The following is a 17,871-nucleotide window of genomic DNA, read 5'->3' as shown; positions in this document are numbered from 1 at the left end:
AAATTTTCTCATTTTTGTCTCTTGATTTCAACTTTTTCAAAAGTATAGAAAAATTTAGATAAAATTTTTCTAAAAACACAGAAATCTTCGTTACAATTTCAGCTTTAAAATAAGCCTTCGGAAATTAAAAAAGGTTAATCCGTCTTCGATATATCATGAAAAATGTGAAGCCGTGTTTCGACCGATTGGTGCATTGGAATTCAACTGTGACGACTCGATTCTGGCTTCGCGCGGCAGCGAATGAGAGAGAAAACAGGGACGAATTCATGCGGGGGAACGATGATCTTTTGAGTTTCTTTATATTACTCGTGATACATCATTATTTATTATTCTCCAGCATAAATTCGTCCCTGTTTTCTCTCATTCGCTGCCGCGCGAAGCCAGAATCAAGTCGTCACAGTTGAATTTCAATGCACCAATCGGTCGAAACATGGCTTAACATTTTAAATGATATATCGAAGATGGATTAACCTTTTTTAATTTTCGAAGGCTTATTTTAAAGCTGAAATTCTAACGAAGATTTCTGTGTTTTTAGAAAAATTTTATCTAAATTTTTCTAGATTTTTGAAAAAGTTGAAATCAAGAGACAAAAATGAGAAAATTTGATAATTTTTTTTATTTCTTTCTCACTCTACAACTTAAAAAATAATTAACGAAATGACTTCAAAGATGGTTTATTTTACGCAGAATTTAATCAGCTTTCTAACCGTATTTAAGTTTTTTTTGTATCTCCTTTAATTTCCAAAATATGATTAAAAAAGTGGTGGCATGTTTTTTCATAGAGTCGAATGTAATTGTCCTGATACTCGTGGACGGTAATTTATCTTTTATTATCTTTGTCGATTCTAGGAGCAGGCTCAACGTCTCGCAGGCGTGATTTTGTCGGTTTCGTCCTAGATCACTTCGTGATCGGGTTAATGTGAGATGATCAAATCAATCAGCCTAATCTCGCCTTGCATTATCAATCCGCTTGGAAATACGTATTTGTGAAGACGCCGCTCCGAAAGTCGACTATACTCGATTGTTCGCCAATCGTCACTCCTCCACAGAAAAACGTGTTCGGGTCAAAATCGTGCCTCTCCTACAAAGCAATGAAAACAAGAGAAGTTGCGACAGACCCGAAGGGGTTCTATTTTATTTTTATTGCTCTGATTCAAAAAACTGTAATAAGATGATTCCGAATTATAATTCACACTCTTATGTTCAATTTTAGTTTTATATTACTTACCCCGCTAACGGGTACACAGAACTTCCGCGATGCTGACGCTTCACAGAGATTTTGGGCATGACTTACCGTAACATCGTGAAATTTCGGTCTCTCATCGATTTCACACGATCATACCCAACGACGTGACAAAGATTAATTCACCCTCACACATGATAATTCGTTACACATCTAATTCGTAATCAGCGACCCGAAAATCCCCGAGTGACAAAGTTAAGATCAATCACATAAACTTAAAAATTTTTGTCCGACATTTTGAATTTCTTAAAAATAACACATTACTTAAAATTTAAAATTCTCAGCTCTAGTAAAACTCTTCAAACAGATAATAAAAAAGCAAAAGTAAAAAAATAATAATAAATAAATAAAATAGTAATAAATAAAAAAAGTGTCAAGATACATTTTCTACTATGACGGACGAAATAATTAAAAAAAAATTAGAAACGATTAAAACTTGTTACTCAGGGGTTCTTAGGGTCGCTGATTACGAATCTGAAGTCAAAATTCAAAATAACGGATCCAATATGGAGGACGAAAAAATTAAAAATCAATAGGATTTACTTGAAACTTGTTACTCGGGGCTTTTTGGGGTTCCTAATGTTGAAATGTAAACAATCATAATGGTGGATCCAATATGGCGAATATTGTTTAAAATTAATCCTGAATAGTAAAAGTTAGGTCAACCTTACGATGAGTAAAAGTAAGAAAATTAATGATTAACACTAAAGCGCTTGACTGAAACGAACAAAAACAAACGACAGTCATTCGGCCAATGAATAGAAACAATTGGTTACCTTGGAGCACTTAATTCGAATGAACAAAAACAAATGACAGTCAGTCAGCCAATCAATAGAAATAATTAGTAAACCTGGTGTGCTTGACTTGAACAAAGAAGAACAAATGACAGTAAGTGTGTCAACCAGTAAAAACAATTGGTAACCCTGGAGCACTTGATTCGAACGAAAAAGAACAAATGACAGTCAGTCGGACAATCATCAGAAACAATTGTTAACATTGAAGCGCTTGATTGGTACGAACAATAACAAATGACAATCGGTCAATCAATAAATACAAATGGTAAACCTGGTACACTTGACTCGAACGAAAAAGAACAAATTACATATTTTAAAGTGCAATTTAAATAAAAAATTTAATTATTTTTTTTATATCAAATCACATTTATTTCACTTATATGTGACCGCGTTTGAGAAAAGGGACCTTTTCCCAAAAAAATCTATTTTTAGAATTAGACCGTTTCTTGCACTTTAAGGTCCTTAAAATGTAATGCAATTAGTCCCATAAAGTCCCTTTTCTCAGACCCAGTCACATATAATTATTTTGAACATGTAATAACATTATTTGCTTAAAATTTGTGTAAATTGTTATGTAATTAACACAACTTACGTAGGTTACGTAACTTACGTAACTGACGTAAATAACAAAAGTAAGTTATATAAATAAGTTAACTTACGTAAATAACGTAAGTTACGTATATAATATAAGTTACGTATATAATATAAGTTACGTAAATAATGTAAGTTACGTAAATAATGTAAGTTACGTAAATAATGTAAGTTACGTAAATAATGTAAGTTGCACTCACGTAAATAACTTAAGTTACGTAATGAATGAATTATTGTAAATTGCACTAATTAGGTAACTTACGTACTTTACGCAAGTCATGAATTACAAAAAAAAATTTATTTTAGTTGAAAATTTTCTTTTTCATAACGCGGTGCAAAAAAGGGCACATTTTTGCACCTTGTTATGAAATAGTTATTTATGATACAAGTGCGTAAAATCGTTGATTATACGAGTGTGACGTTTGCAGCTCGAGCCGAAGGCGAGTGCTGCAAGTCACACAAGTACAAACTGATTTACGCACGAATGTCATACAAAATTTTTTGCAACACTAAAACAACTAAACTTGCAGCAATATTGCCAATATTACTGAAAGTTTAGGTGTAGTGGGGGAACTGTTAAATGAAGTTTTCTAGAAGCTAAAATAAAAATGTGATTGTAAATTGTTGTTTAAAAGCTTTAATTCATGGTTTCTCATCAAACAGTCACAAGAATGCGTAAAGTAATCATTTTACGCACTGAAAATCACTTTACACACTGGAATTTATTTTACACACTGCTAGCGGTGTGTAAAGTAACACTTTAGACACCGCTATAAAATGAAGTACTTTACACACAGTTTTCTGTGTGTAAAATTCAATTTTACAGGTTAGTGTTGCAAAAAATATCATTCGTAACTAGTGCGAGCAGTTGCCAATTTTAGAACGAGCACTTTTTTTTGGCTTCGCCTACAGTTTGTTCCAAAAAAAGTGCTCATTCAAAAATTGACAATTGCTCGCACTCGTTACGAAATATACTATTTTTACTTTACAACAGTCATTTGTAATCAGAAATATAGCAATAGTAGTCTTTACAAAGAACTATAGTAAAATTAGGAGGCAAGGCAGCCGGTCACCTTATTTTACAATAGACCTGTTGTAAAGGCTACGACAGTCTGTATCACTGATTCCCTTAGACCTCTGCAAATGTGAACAGAATCTAAGATTTCCTTTTAACGTAGACTATTGTAATTATAACAAGTCTCTGCGTAAATGAGTACAGTTTCCTTTCTGAACCTGTACATCTAAATTATTAATGATTCCAAAAAATAAATTTCAACACGATTAATACAGTGTTTGGATTCATTAAAGTAACTATAGTAATCCCTCCTACTAAATTCTTAATAAATTACATAGTTTTCGTAATCATTACAAAAAGTTGTCACATATCCGAGCTGTAATATAGACTATTGTAATCATTACGAAAGAAATTTTCTCCGTGTACCAGCGGAAATTAAAGCGGAAGCTATTAGGAAAATTGAAATCGAACAAAATAAATCAAAAGAAATGTATGACAAGGCTAGATTGAAGAATGTAAAATTCGAAATTGGAAATATTGTAGTAATGAAGAGAAAAACCCAAGCTTCCGGGGAATCAACCAAAGTGAAACCATGTGCAAAACGCCCTTTTGATTACTTAATGTTTACCGGCCGAAACGTATCGTATCAAAATCACTAAAAGTCCCTAAAGCTTAGTTGGTTGGCAATCAACTCATTAAGGCATGTGGGTGTATTCGTGAGAAGTTAGTCCTAACAAAAGAGCTCAAATTAGTCAGCTTAAGTTACCACCAATACTTTTATCTATTCTGAATACTTTTTTTAACTGGGATGTTTATGTTAGCATCTGGTTCTAGAAAGTTGACAGCCAACCAGGTTCAAACCTAGTTTAGAGATGACAGAAAAAAGTTTTTTACAATTGAAAACATTCCAGCTAATACGACAGGAAAAATTCAACCTCTTAAAGCTTTTTTCAGACCTTAGAAAAGTTTTATTTAATGTTTCTCGGACTAGGTTATCATAAACACGATACGAAAATCTAACCAAGTACCGCTTAGTACCAACGTGGTTATCTTTAAAATAAAACACTAGAATTCCATAATCTATTAGATTATTTGTTTTAAAAATTGCGAGGTCAAATATTTCCTTTGTGAAATGGTGTCTGTCATCAAGTGTGCATGGTGTACAAAATCATTGTGCATGTTGCAATTTTTTAGATTCTCATTATTGCACTATTTTTCAATAAGTGAAAGACAAGGAGGCTCACTTTTTAATGAAGCACCACGATTTGACTTAGATCAAACTAAAAATTAATTGTTTTTGGCGTTTAAGATTACATTTACATTTAAGAGAGTGAAATTAATAATTGTTAGCACCAATTATATCAAAACCTCAATTTTACCAAAAATGACAATTACGTTCTTTTTATTTTCCATGACAGACTTAAAGTTTCTCATTTTCTGAGTTAAACCAAAAAAATTCTTTATTATCAAACGTATTAAAAATATATTATGATTAGAAGGTCTACTAAACTATCACGATAGTTAGGATGAACATAATTATTTTGAGCCTCCAGCTTTATTAAAACTGGAGGGTCTACATGATATTAACATAATATTAACTTTTATCAAAATAATATGTGACGTGATCTGAAAAAGGGACCTTAGAAGCAAATCACTTTAAGGTTATGTTAGTGTTACTTTTTTCTGAATTGAAAATTTATTTTACTTATTGCAAATTAAAATCAGCGTTTATTAAATATTTTAGTTGTAATGAAGACGTAAACATCAATGATTTATATTGACAGTAGATCCTTTTTTTGTATTTTCATTTACAAAATTGCAAACAAAACCTACAATTTTTTGCTTCTAAGGTCCCTTTCTTCAGATCGTCACATATTAACTTTTAATTCAAGGTCACTTCTGGCAACACTGCTGCTCCATCAATGATGATTGGAGAAAGAGTTGCTGCATTTATTAAGAAGGATTGGAATGTTCCACCGACACTATGGTGAGAATACTTTTTATATATTTTGTTACATTAATTTTATTATTTTCATACATGGAAAAAATGTTGGTACATAAAAGTCATTTATACTAGTGTAGTGTTTGTGCCACACGGTGGGCTTGAACCAACTTTAAAAAAAAAGTCTTGCGAAATGGGATTTTTTGTGGATTCCAACACTGGAGACCTTCCTTAGTATTTTGCAAGAAAAATTAAAATAATCCATCGGGCCGTTTTTGATAAAAGTAATTTTTAGTATTTTCATCGTCAACTCTGTATACAAGCACCTTAAAAAAGTACCAAATCAAATTTAATTTTAACTTTCATGAGTGTACTATAGTATTCTAGATCGCAGAATCTGAATTTGATGTTGAATTTAAGAATTTCAAATGGCGGAACCAATATGGCGACCAAAAAGTTTGAAAATTGTTTAGATCTGCTTGAACCTCAATACTTGAGGGTTTTAGGGGTCGCTAAATCTAAATCCAATGTTAGTTTTTGAAAATTAGAAATGGCGGATTTAATATGACGACCAAAAAGTTAAAAAATTGTTTATATTCGCCTAAAACTTAATAGTTGGGGGTTTTTGGGGTCGCTAAATCTGAATCCAATGTCAGTTTTTGAAAATTAGAAATGGTGGATCCAATATGGTGAACAAAAGTTTTAAAATGTTATGTTAATTTAATGGTCTCCATTGTTGAAATATTTTTAACCCTTCGGCGGGCAAGCTAAAAAAATTACGTAAACGGGTAAGTGGGGTCCATTGGACCCCGCTTACAAGAACGTAGATCTTTGTACATATATATATTTTTAAAAATTATATTATGAATTTTAATGCTTTAAAATATAAAAATGATGATTAAGATTTTAAATTTAACGAAATGTTAGATTTGCGAAGTACCCTGGAGAATACACACACCGTTCTGAGTGCAAGGCTGGATTAATTTGTGTAGGTGCAAATTTCTTGAAAAAAACACTATTTTGTTATTTGTATATAGCACAATTAGTACATTTAGTCTATTCCACTAAGTGGTACTGTAGTCGCCATAGTAAATTTTTTTCCTTGTACGTTATCGCAATATTTTCATCCTTATGACATTGCAGGGTCCACTGGACCCCGCTTGCCCGTTCGTACCGGTAAAATGGTTTAACACACATGTGACATTATTTACAGTTGGAGTATGAAAACTGTAAATGAAAACTGTCTATTTATCAGAATTTTTAGGATAAACTCATTTTTTCATACGGATTCAGAAAAATTTGAAAAACAGAAACTTGCGGGGTCCCATGGACCCCGCTTGTCTGCCCAAGGATTAGTCAAAGCAGTTTCAGTTGATTAATTATTACAGTGCTATAATGTGTAAATAAGTGTTAATTTTAATTGTAAGTGATGTAATTGTTTAAATAATCTTATTTGTCTATTTCCTTTTTTTAAAAAAGTAATTCTTTTAAATACGGAAATTCGGATTCAGCGATCCTAAAAAATCCGAGTAATGAGTATCAAGCAAATCTAAACAATTTTTAAACTTTTTGGTCGCTATATTGGATCCGACATTTCTAATTTTCAAGAACTGACATTAGATTCAGATTTACCGACCCCGAAAACCCTGTTGCGTATAGCGTATTAGTGAGAAATGAAACTCATTAATGAAAATATAAGTACTTGGATTTATTTGAATTTATATTTGAAATTTACATGACTGAATTTTCTGGCAATTCGACCAGAGGTACGGAGATAACTACTTGCTTTCATGTCTCATTTTCCCGCTTTCTTTCGTTCACATACGTCATTTATACGTCACTCATACGTCACAATGAATTTTCTCTCACTAATTCATTCCCCTCAATTTTCCTTTTTCCGACATACCGGCCCTCTTGAAATGTTCGCGTCAGACTCACTCTGCATTTCAACACAATCATTGTAATCGTAACAAATCACATTTTCCATACATTAATCGTCGTCTATTGGCAAAATACAAATTTTTGGTAATGCACGCTTTACCACACCAGTACTCGTCTTAATACTTAAGACTCGAACTAGTCCATCATGACCAGGATACAATTCCTTGATTCGCCCTAAACGCCATCGCAGTGGCGGCAAATTGTCGTCTTTCAAAATTACCATTTGACCTAAGCGCAACTTGTCGTTATCGAAGCATTTTCTCCATTTAGAACGAGACTGCATCTAAGTTATGTACTCAAGTGACCATCTTTGCCAAAAAGATTGCTGCATTTGTGATAATAACTGATATCTATTGACACGATTACTTGGTATATCAAGAATATTCTTTTCTAAAATAGAATTTATCGCGGTTCCCACCAAAAAGTGTCCAGGAGTAAAACATTTAAATCATTCGAGTCTGAAGAGACTGGACACAATAGACGTGAATTTAAAATAGATTCGACCTGAGCAATTAAAGTATAAAACTCTTCAAATGTGAGAGGCGTGTCACTGAGTACACTTCTCAAATGCGATTTCGCCGATTTGACCGTCGCTTCCCACAAGCCACCCATGTGAGGCGAGTAAGGTGGAATAAATTTCCACTTGATCGAGTGATTAGCAACAAAATCCAAAATCTTGGTCCTGCTCTCGGTTTCCGTCAGCAATTGCGTCACGATTCTTTTTAGTTCGTTATTGGCTCCGACGAAGTTTTTGCCATTGTCTGACGACAACGATAAACATTTCCCGCGGCGAGCAATAAATCTCTTCAACGCGTTTAAAAATGCATTTGCTGACAGATCCGAGACTAGTTCCAAGTGCACCGCTTTGACCGCCATGCACACAAAGACAGAGATACGCTTTTTGAGTCTTATTTCGTGAAATTTTAATATTAAATGGTCCCGCATAGTCCAGACCAGTGTGCGCAAATGCCCGTGAAGCAGTGACGCGCTCAATTGGTAAACTGCCCATTAATTGGTTTACATATTTCGGTTTAGTCCTAAAACACAATACACATTTGTGTAATACTTTCCGAATCGATCGCCTAGCCGATAGAATCCAATAAGCTTCTCGCAAAGAAGCAAGCAATAACGAAGTTCCGGTGTGTAAATTTCTGTAATGAAAATCGCGTATTATTAATTTAGTAAGGAAATGATTGGAGGATAAAATAACAGGAAAACGTTGGGAATAGGAAGCAGGTACCTGTGATAATCTTCCACCAACTCGAATCAATCCATTGTTGTCAAAAAAGGGTTCAGCGATAGCAATCTACTCTTCGGATCTATTGATCTATTTTCACGAAGCCTGGAAATTTCTCCTGAAAACTCTTCTTGCTGATGCATTCTGATCAGCACCATGTCAGCGTTTCTCAACTCCTCGGCTGATAAATTTCCAATGATAATTGGATCACCTTTGCATCTTTTTCCTCAGATTGTCCTTGAATCGTAGACAATACGCTGTCATTCGTCGAAGCTTATTCCACGATAAAAATCTTTTTAATAGCGAAAAATCCTTCTGTTGTATCGCAAAGGTCAGTACAACCTTTTTCTCTTCAGGAATCTCCGAGATCACGATGTCATCCTGCGGCCAGTCGTCAACGTTGTTCTGCAACCAGTCAGATCCATTTCACCAGAGTTTCGAGTTTAATAGATCATTCAATCTAGCTCCTCGCGAGACGAGATCTGCTGGATTTTCTTCTGTCCTGACATGATTCCATTTTTCAGCAACAGTCAACCGTTGAATCTGCGCAACTCGATTGGATACAAACGTCTACCATCTCGATGGATCTCCCTTAATCCATGCTAATGTGATTGTGGAATCACTCCAGAAGAAAGCCTCTTTGACGGTTATGGTTAGTGCATTCCAGCTTAGGTAGGCTTAATGATTTCATAGGAGCTACTCGGGATCTAGCGCATAGCAAACGAGTCAATACTGTTCCATTCAAGTCCATAGAGCGTAGGTAAATACATGCTCCATATGCTTTTTCCGAAGCGTCGGAAAATCCATGTATTTGAATCGACCTTGGTGCAACAATCAATGCATGACGCGGAATCTTCAGATGATCCATATTTTTCAGCTTATTGCAATGAAAAATCCATTTCTCACCAATATCATTAGGGATTGGGGCATCCCATTCGAGTTTTAACTTCCACAGATGTTGTAGCAGCATTTTTGATACAACGACGAATGGTCCAATCAAGCCGAGTGGATCAAATATTTGCGCTATAGCAGACAGCATCATGCGTTTCGTAATCACTCCTGACTTTTCTTCGTACAATAAGCAATATCTCAACCGATCTTCCATTGGTTGTTATCGAAGACCTAACGTCTTAATCTCGGTGATTTCCAGCTTCTCTTGATCATGATCTGCAATCCTTGCATTCGAATGAATTTTCTGCAGTTCCAATCCGGTAGATGATAAGATCTCGTACACTTCGTTTCTGATCTCGATTATTTCCTCCTCAGTCTCACCCCCCGTCAACATGTCATTAACGTAAAAATCTTCTCTAATGACTCGAGAAGCATTTGGATGACTATCGTTATGTTCATTCGACAATTGTAGAAGACAGCGGGTTGCCAAGTATGGGGAAGCAGTAATTCCGAAAGTTACCGTGTTGAGTTGGAAAATCTCCATTGGTTTCGTGGAATCCTCTCTCCACAAAATACACTGCAACCTCCGCTGATCCGGATGCACCAAAATTTGCCGATACATTTTTACCACATCTCCGGTGAGGACAAATGGATACTGCCTGAAACGAAGAATAATATTAAATAACTCCTGCTGCACCACAGGACCAGTCATAATGCAATCATTCAGTGCTAACCCAGATGATGTTTTACACGATGCATCAAACACCAGCCTTAGCTTCGTTGTGGTACTTGCTTCCTTCAACACCGCATGGTGAGGTAAGTAATTGATTGATTCTACAGTTTCCGTTACTCGAGACATATGACCCAATTTAAGATAATCATCCAAAAAATCCTTATACCATTGTTTTAGTTGATCATCCTTTCTAAAGCGTCGTTCCATTGCTAGCAATCGTCTCTCAGCATTCGCTCGTGACTCTCCAAGCTCCTCAAAATTCTTCTTCATAGGCATTGTGACTTAAAATTTTCCATCTGGTGCTCGATTAAATGTTTTTAAAAATTGTTCCTCGCATTCCGTTTCCTCAATCGACATCATTTTAGTTTCACATCCCTCGTTGACTTCCCAGAACCTTTGTACTCATCGATCCAACGATGCTTCGCTTAAAAATCCGCAGAATAGATTTGTTTGTTTAGTTTTAGCGTTCACTGTAGACAAATGACCTCCAAGAATCCATCCAAACTTTGTCAGCTGCAACACCGGGTGTCCGTGACCCTGCTTAATTTGTTCAGGCACGAGGCAATCCCAAAAAATAGTAGTGCCTAAAAGAATATCAACAGGTTGAGGCTTGTAAAAATCGGGATCCGCGAGTTGGATTTGCTCAGGAATGGATAAGGAATTAATGTCAATTTTCTTTATTGGAATGCATTGAGAAATATTATTCGTGATGAAAAATTCCGTCCTAACTTTATACGAATTCTGTACAGATTTAATCGTCGCCGAAGTACATGAATTAATATTCGTCTGTGTTAAATCAATTCCCGATACAGTATACGATACCTGATTTTCCTTTAAGTTTAATTGCTCACAAAGTTCCCTGGTCATAAAATTTGCCATAGATCCGTTATCTAACAGCGCTCTAACCTTGATTTTTTTACCCACGTCATTTTGAATAAATATCGCCACCGTTGACAAAACCTTCTCTCCTGTGTCTTTGTGCGCAAACATGTTCACAGAAACACTAGAACCTGAATTCACGTCACCCTGTTTATCAACTTCCTTTGACTTTTGATAATTATTATCTGATTCGAGTTGATTGTCCAAATGTAATAGAGAATAATGCTTTTAATTGCATTGCCTACACAAACGTGAAGATCTGCAATCTCTAGCTGCATGTTTTATGCCCAGACAATTAAAACACAAATTAAGTACTTTAACTTTCGATCTTCTATCTTCCACCGACAAATCGCGAAAATTTGGGCAGACGTAAATTCTATGATCCTTGTGACATAATACGCAATCAGCTGAATTTTTACCGACCGCCATATGAGTTAATGTTTTATTTGTTTCTCGTTTTGTTCCCTGATTCGAATTTGTTTTAGTTGCCGTAGCATGCGAAGCATTCGGCAAAATAGCTTCTATCATTTGACAACGCGTTTCCAAAAAATCGATAAATTCCGCAAATTTTGATAGTTTATCTGACACAACCTATAATTCCCATTCCCTTTTCGTAACATGGTGAAGTTTTGTAGAAGCTAAATAAATTAACAACGTATTCCACGTGTCGACCGGTTCCTTCAGCTGCTTGAGTATGCGCGTGTGTTTTTGTAAATTATCGGATAAAGTACGTAATGAGCCTGGTAAATCTTTTGTCATTTGAGGCAAATTAAACAATTGTTGCACGTGATGATTTATTATTAATTGAGAATTGTAATAATATTTTTTTAATAATTTAATAACAATTAAATAATTATCTTCAGTCACCTCAAATGAATTGATATACTCTTTGGCTTGACCCGTCAACGCAGATTGTAAGTAATGAAATTTTGTTATTGTGTCAAGAGAAGTGCTTCTGTAAACCATCGCATTAAAAGTGTTAAAAAAACTTTGCCATTGCTCGTAGCTACCATCGAAATTAGGCAAAGTGATAATAGGCAGTCGCGCATGCGATGATGAACCCCCACTAATTCCATTTGTCAATATGGCCGCTTCTGAATTTGACTGTGTAGACCTCGAAAGCTCTAAGCATTTAGCCCTTTTACGTTTCGCGATATTTTGCGTGGAAAAGAAGGCGTTTTTTAAAGTCTCCTACTCTCTATATTCTATTTCAGGTAAAATTGAGTCAATCTCGCTTGAATTTGTTCAAACTCCGACAAAAGCTGTTCGAACTTTTCTAATCGTGATTCTAATTCATAAATTGTTTCAACATCTGGATTATATGCTTCTACATAAGTCTTAAAATGAGTTGCTTTTGATTTTACAGCTGTACAAAGCTTCTTTTTTTGTTCTAGTTCTGCCATCTTTGGTCGAATCGAACTAACTTTATTTATAACAAAAAAAATAGTTAAATCTTACCTAATGAGTTGCGCTTAGTTCACAGGAGCAAACATCAAATAAAAAAAATACAATTTACAAAACAACATCCGAGATAATGTCCGATGAGCAGCCATTAAGCAGCCGTTGAGTTGCCGTTGAGTTGCCAATGACGCCTCGTTATGTCCTCTTTCAATTGATAATTCGTTCCGATAATTTTTTCCTTCTCAGATCGATTGCCTTTCCTTAGATAGTTTTTGCAGTAGTTAAAATTCCATGTAGAGTCAGTTGATTAAAAGATAAGATCCCAAGATTTAGTTTAAAAAGATTCCATAAATAGTATCAATAAAAATGAGCTATCTCCGATAATGATTAAGCGTCGCCATGGGCTTGATAGCGTCCTTTTATGATTCACAAGCACCTTATCATTTTCACACGAATTTTCACTATTTTCACTCCGAAATTATTGGATAAATTCGGTTCGAAGGACCAAAATGTTGCTTATAGCGTATTAGTGAAAAATGAAACTCATTAATGAAAATATAAGTACTTGGATTTATTTGAATTTATATTTGAAATTTACATGACTGAATTTTCTGGCAATTCGAACAGAGCTACTGAGATAACTACTTTCTTTCATGTCTCATTTTCCCGCTTTCTCTCGTTCACATACGTCATTTATACGTCATTCATACGTCACAATGAATTTTCTCTCACCATTTCATTCCCCTCAATCTTATTAATTTTTCTTTTTCCGACAACCCCAACTATTGTGTTTCAAGTAGATCTAACCAATTTTTAAACTTTTTGATCGCCATATTGGATTCGCCATTTTAAAATTATTAAATCCAACATTAAATTTAGATTCTGCGATCCAAAATACTATAGTACTCTCATGAACTTGAAATTAAATTTGGTACCTTTTTTTAAAGTGTTTATATACTGGCTTCGTCCATAAATTACGTAACACGTTTTTAGCCCATTTTTGACCCCCTCCCCCCCTTTGTCACACTACGTAACATCTGAAGGAACCCCCTCCCTCTAAATTACGTCACAATTCGTAAACCCCCCTTTAATAAATTTTTCCAAAATAAATCACTGTCAATATCTAATTTTACATAAATAAAGTGGATTACTTCCGAATAAGAGAGACCTCCGATTTCAATAAAAATTGGTATACCAACGTATTTTGATGCGCTGATTACGAAAATGATAATGAAAATTGGCGCAAATTTGATGTTCATGGCAAAAACTAAAAACAACCATAAAATTGTGGTTTTTTGCGTATAATTCGTTGGATTGGATTAAGGGGTTACGTACAGTTAGAGCTTCAAAAAAAGCTGTTTTTTATACTTTTAGAAAATGCATTTTTTAAAAAATCGATTTTTTGAAAATCCTAAGTGTACGTAACCCCTTAAGGGGACATTCCAGTTCAAAACAGGCAAAAAGAAGGCTTTTTTAGTATATATTATTAAAATAACTATGACATTTATTTAAAAAATTTCTTTTACACGTAATAAATAATTTATTTAAGAATTTGTAAAAAAAATTTTTTTATTTTTATTTCAAAATGGCGGCGATATACGCCATTTTCGAAAATGCCCATTTTCGGTGGTAAGATCGATTCCAAACTTTATAAAACAGATAAAACCAAAAACAAAGTGACATTCTCTTCGTTAGATATTTCTTTAGGTGTGGAACCTCAAAAAAGTGGAATTTTCATCCCCCCATTTTTTTAGAGTACTTTCTTCCCAAAATATGCAAAAAAATGTGTTTTTATTCAAAATTTCTCTTGTAAAAAAAGAGGAACTTGGAAATTTTCCAGTTTTTGAGGTTCCACTTATAGGCATGATGACGCTGAATTAAAATCCGTTTGATTTTTTAAAATCGCTTTAGAAGAACTCGAGATATCACTCTTACCAGATCAAAAAAAGACATTTTGAGAAAAATGCATTTAAAGTTTTTGTTCATAAGTTTCGAAATTTAAAAAAAAAATCTTCGGATTTGCTTGAAAATCGTTACTCGGGGGTTTTTGAGGTCGCTAATTACGAATATGGAATCAGATTCTTAAAATCCAAAATAGCGGATCCAATATGTCGGACATTTTTTTTTCAAAATCATTGGATTTGCTTGAAAATCGTTACGGGGTGGTTTTGGGGTCGCTGATTGCGAATATGACATCATTTTTTCAAAATTAAAAATGGCAGATGCAATATGGTGGACGATAAAAAAAATTAAACAAAAAAAATTAAAATAAAAAATTTTCTTTTCCGCCATATTGGATCCGTTATTTTGAATTTTGATAATTTGATATCTAATTTGTGATCAGCAACACCAAATACATTTTTGTTTGTCTTTTTTAAAAAATGCAAATGAGAAAACATTTAAATCATTCGATTGCTTATCCGCATACAAAAACATCTTTGACATAGCGAAGAATAAGGATGTATAACTTTTGTTTTACTTCGAATTTTGCAATAATATTTTAGGAGAGTATTCTTGACACTATAAGAAATTCGAAAATAAAAACAAAAAAATCGATTTTTTTGACATTTTGAACTGGAATGTCCCCTTAAGCATATTTTTTTGTGTTTAAAAATATTTGTACATTTTTCTCTGCTTTTATATGGAGGAGAAAGGAGTCATTCACCTTCGGTTGGAAATTTTTTTTTATTAAAATTTAATTGATTGGAGAGATAATTGTGATATTTTTTGTTTTCTATTTAATTCCGAAAAACCCAAGGTGAATGACTCCTTCATCCTCCATAATTTTTTGTGTTAAAAAATATTTGTAATTTTTTTTCTGCTTTTATTTCGAGGAGGAAGGAGGTATCCACCTTGAATTTTTCAGAATATAAAAGCAGAGAAAAATTTACAAATATTTTTAAACACAAAAAATTATGATTAATCCAATCCAACAAGTTAAACAGAAAAAACCAATTTTATGGTGTTTTTTATGGTTTTTACCATAAAGATGATCTAGTCGCCAATTTTCACTATGATTTTCGTAATCAGGGCACAAAATTACGTAAGTATACCAACTTTCATTAATATCGAAGGTATGCGCTTTTCGGAAATATATCCTTCGTTTTTTACGAATTATACGCAAAAAACCACAATTTTATGGTTGTTTTTAGTTTTTGCCATGAACATCAAATTTGCGCCAATTTTCATTATCATTTTCGTAATCAGCGCATCAAAATACGTTGGTATACCAAGTTTTATTAAAATCGGAGGTCCCCCTTATTCGGAAGTACACCCAATAAAGTTACTTATATAATTAGTACATTTTTTAATATTTCAAAAACAAGAAATATATTTGATATTTTTATTTATTACAATTTTCTTATTTTAATAAATAGAGTATAAAGTGTGACATAACAAAATAAAAGGTCCCCCTCCTTTTGTCACAATTAGTCACATTTTCATAGACCCCCTCCCCCCTAAAAGGTGTGATGTAATTTATGGACGAAGCCACTGAGTTGACGATGGAAATACTAAAAATTACTTTTTTCAAAAACGGCCCGATGGATTATTTTAATTATTGTTGCAAAATACTCAGGGAGGTTTTCAGTATTGGAATTCACAAAAAAATCCCATTTTGTTAAGCCCACCATGTCACTATATCTTAATATAATTGAAGCACCGACTAAGAGAGTTGCGATGCAAAATGGACAAGTAAATTATGAATGTCTTATATAAAAGTGTACTATCAGAGGTACGCGCGCGAGACGTTTCTGCTTTAGTATAACGATATTTAAGAGCTTATATTACTTTATGTGCATGAAAATGTAACTAGAGTTTCGGAATTTTTTGGACAATTGTATTAAAGATATATCTTTTTTACATTTATTGATGTTTACTATATATAAATTAAATTTCATAAATTTTAAAAAATTTATGTGCTATTCCGTAGAGTAATATACACCATTTTAGAATTTGCAAAAATCTGTTTGTTAAAGAATTTTAAAAATATTCGAATTGGCATGCACCGCTGAAGAAAATATGTTTTTGAGAAGAAGACAAAAAAAATACAGTAGATAATAAAAACCCGGACAAGTGAGAGTAGAACTCGTACTAAAACCGAAGGTTTTGTACCCTAGGTTAAAACTTTAAAAAAATATATATAATATACCAGCAGTCCACTAGGCCAAGAAATGTCAAAGCAAAGGGGGGTTACAATTTTTTCTAAAACGAAAAAACTGTATAGTTTTTCGCTAAAAAAATATAAAGATCAACTCGAATAATTTTTGCTGTATGATTTTTGAAATCTACACGTGAAAATAAATAAAAATGTATAACGCCAGCCCACTAGATAAAGAATTGTGTGAACCAGCAAGGTTAAATTATTTTTGAGCATGCAAAAAGAGATTTTAGTTTTTCGCTGAAAACACCATGAAGATCAATTCCAAATATGTTCGCTATACACTAAACTCTCGCTGTAATAGACTCGAATATGCTGTGGTCCATTACAGCTAGAGTACCCTTGAAGCAAGGTCACAATAACATTCAGGGCTGTATAAAGTTTCAAAACATAGGTTCTAAATTTTCTTTTTTTGGTTATTTTTAATGCCAAAATTGTTACCTAAAAACAAGTAATTAAGGAATGGAAATACAATTTTTGAAAATATTTTCCACTCGCAGATTCGCGGAATTTTTATACATTTACACAAATGGATTTTATGTGAGGGACTGTGAACCATTAAAATTTAGAAAATAATACTGTGTTGGTGACGCTAGGCCTTTGAGCTCAGTGCCCCCGTTTCCCCACTTACCACCTCATCATGAAACTAGTTTATTACAGCAACGTCCATTGCAGCAAGAGTTTAGTGAACTTAATTTTCCTGCAATCTATTCCTTGAAAATATGTAGTTACGAAAATACTGCGAATGACAGTTCAGTTCAAAAAAGAGCTTTGTTTGTTCTTGTTCGAGTATTTTCGTAACTAAAAGTTTCTAACCTCCTTTTCGCGATCGCTCGTGTGAAAAATTCTGTTTTTATTCTTTAATGATATTATTTTTATTAATACGTCGAAGTACACGACTAGGTTTCGGGGGGCTTGGGGTATTATAAAATGCGATTATTTGAAATGTCGAAAATTATTATTATTCTTTTGAGTTGGTTTTTTTGTAGTCGGGGGGCTTCGCCCTCTGAACCCCCTAGCCGGGAATCTGCCCCTGGACCCCTTT

At 33.8% G+C, this 17,871-nt stretch overlaps 1 protein-coding gene across 6 annotated transcripts in view; it reads left to right on the top strand.

Moving 5' to 3' along the window:
• The window catches only part of LOC122507649 (glucose dehydrogenase [FAD, quinone]-like), a 404,897-nt gene that overhangs the window by 346,727 nt on the left and 40,299 nt on the right, over nucleotides 1-17,871 (top strand). For all 6 annotated transcript variants that reach the window (XM_043620473.1, XM_043620470.1, XM_043620469.1 and 3 more), the window contains one exon: nucleotides 5,536-5,630. In XM_043620473.1, the coding sequence (XP_043476408.1) occupies nucleotides 5,536-5,630 (95 nt within the window). The remainder of the gene's footprint in view (nucleotides 1-5,535; nucleotides 5,631-17,871) is intronic.

Source organism: Leptopilina heterotoma, unplaced genomic scaffold (genome assembly GCF_015476425.1).
Source record: "Leptopilina heterotoma isolate Lh14 unplaced genomic scaffold, ASM1547642v1 Lhet_50, whole genome shotgun sequence".
NCBI classification, from domain to species: domain Eukaryota; kingdom Metazoa; phylum Arthropoda; class Insecta; order Hymenoptera; family Figitidae; genus Leptopilina; species Leptopilina heterotoma.
Note: the sequence above shows the minus strand (reverse complement) of the source record. Positions and strands in the feature narration are given on the sequence as shown.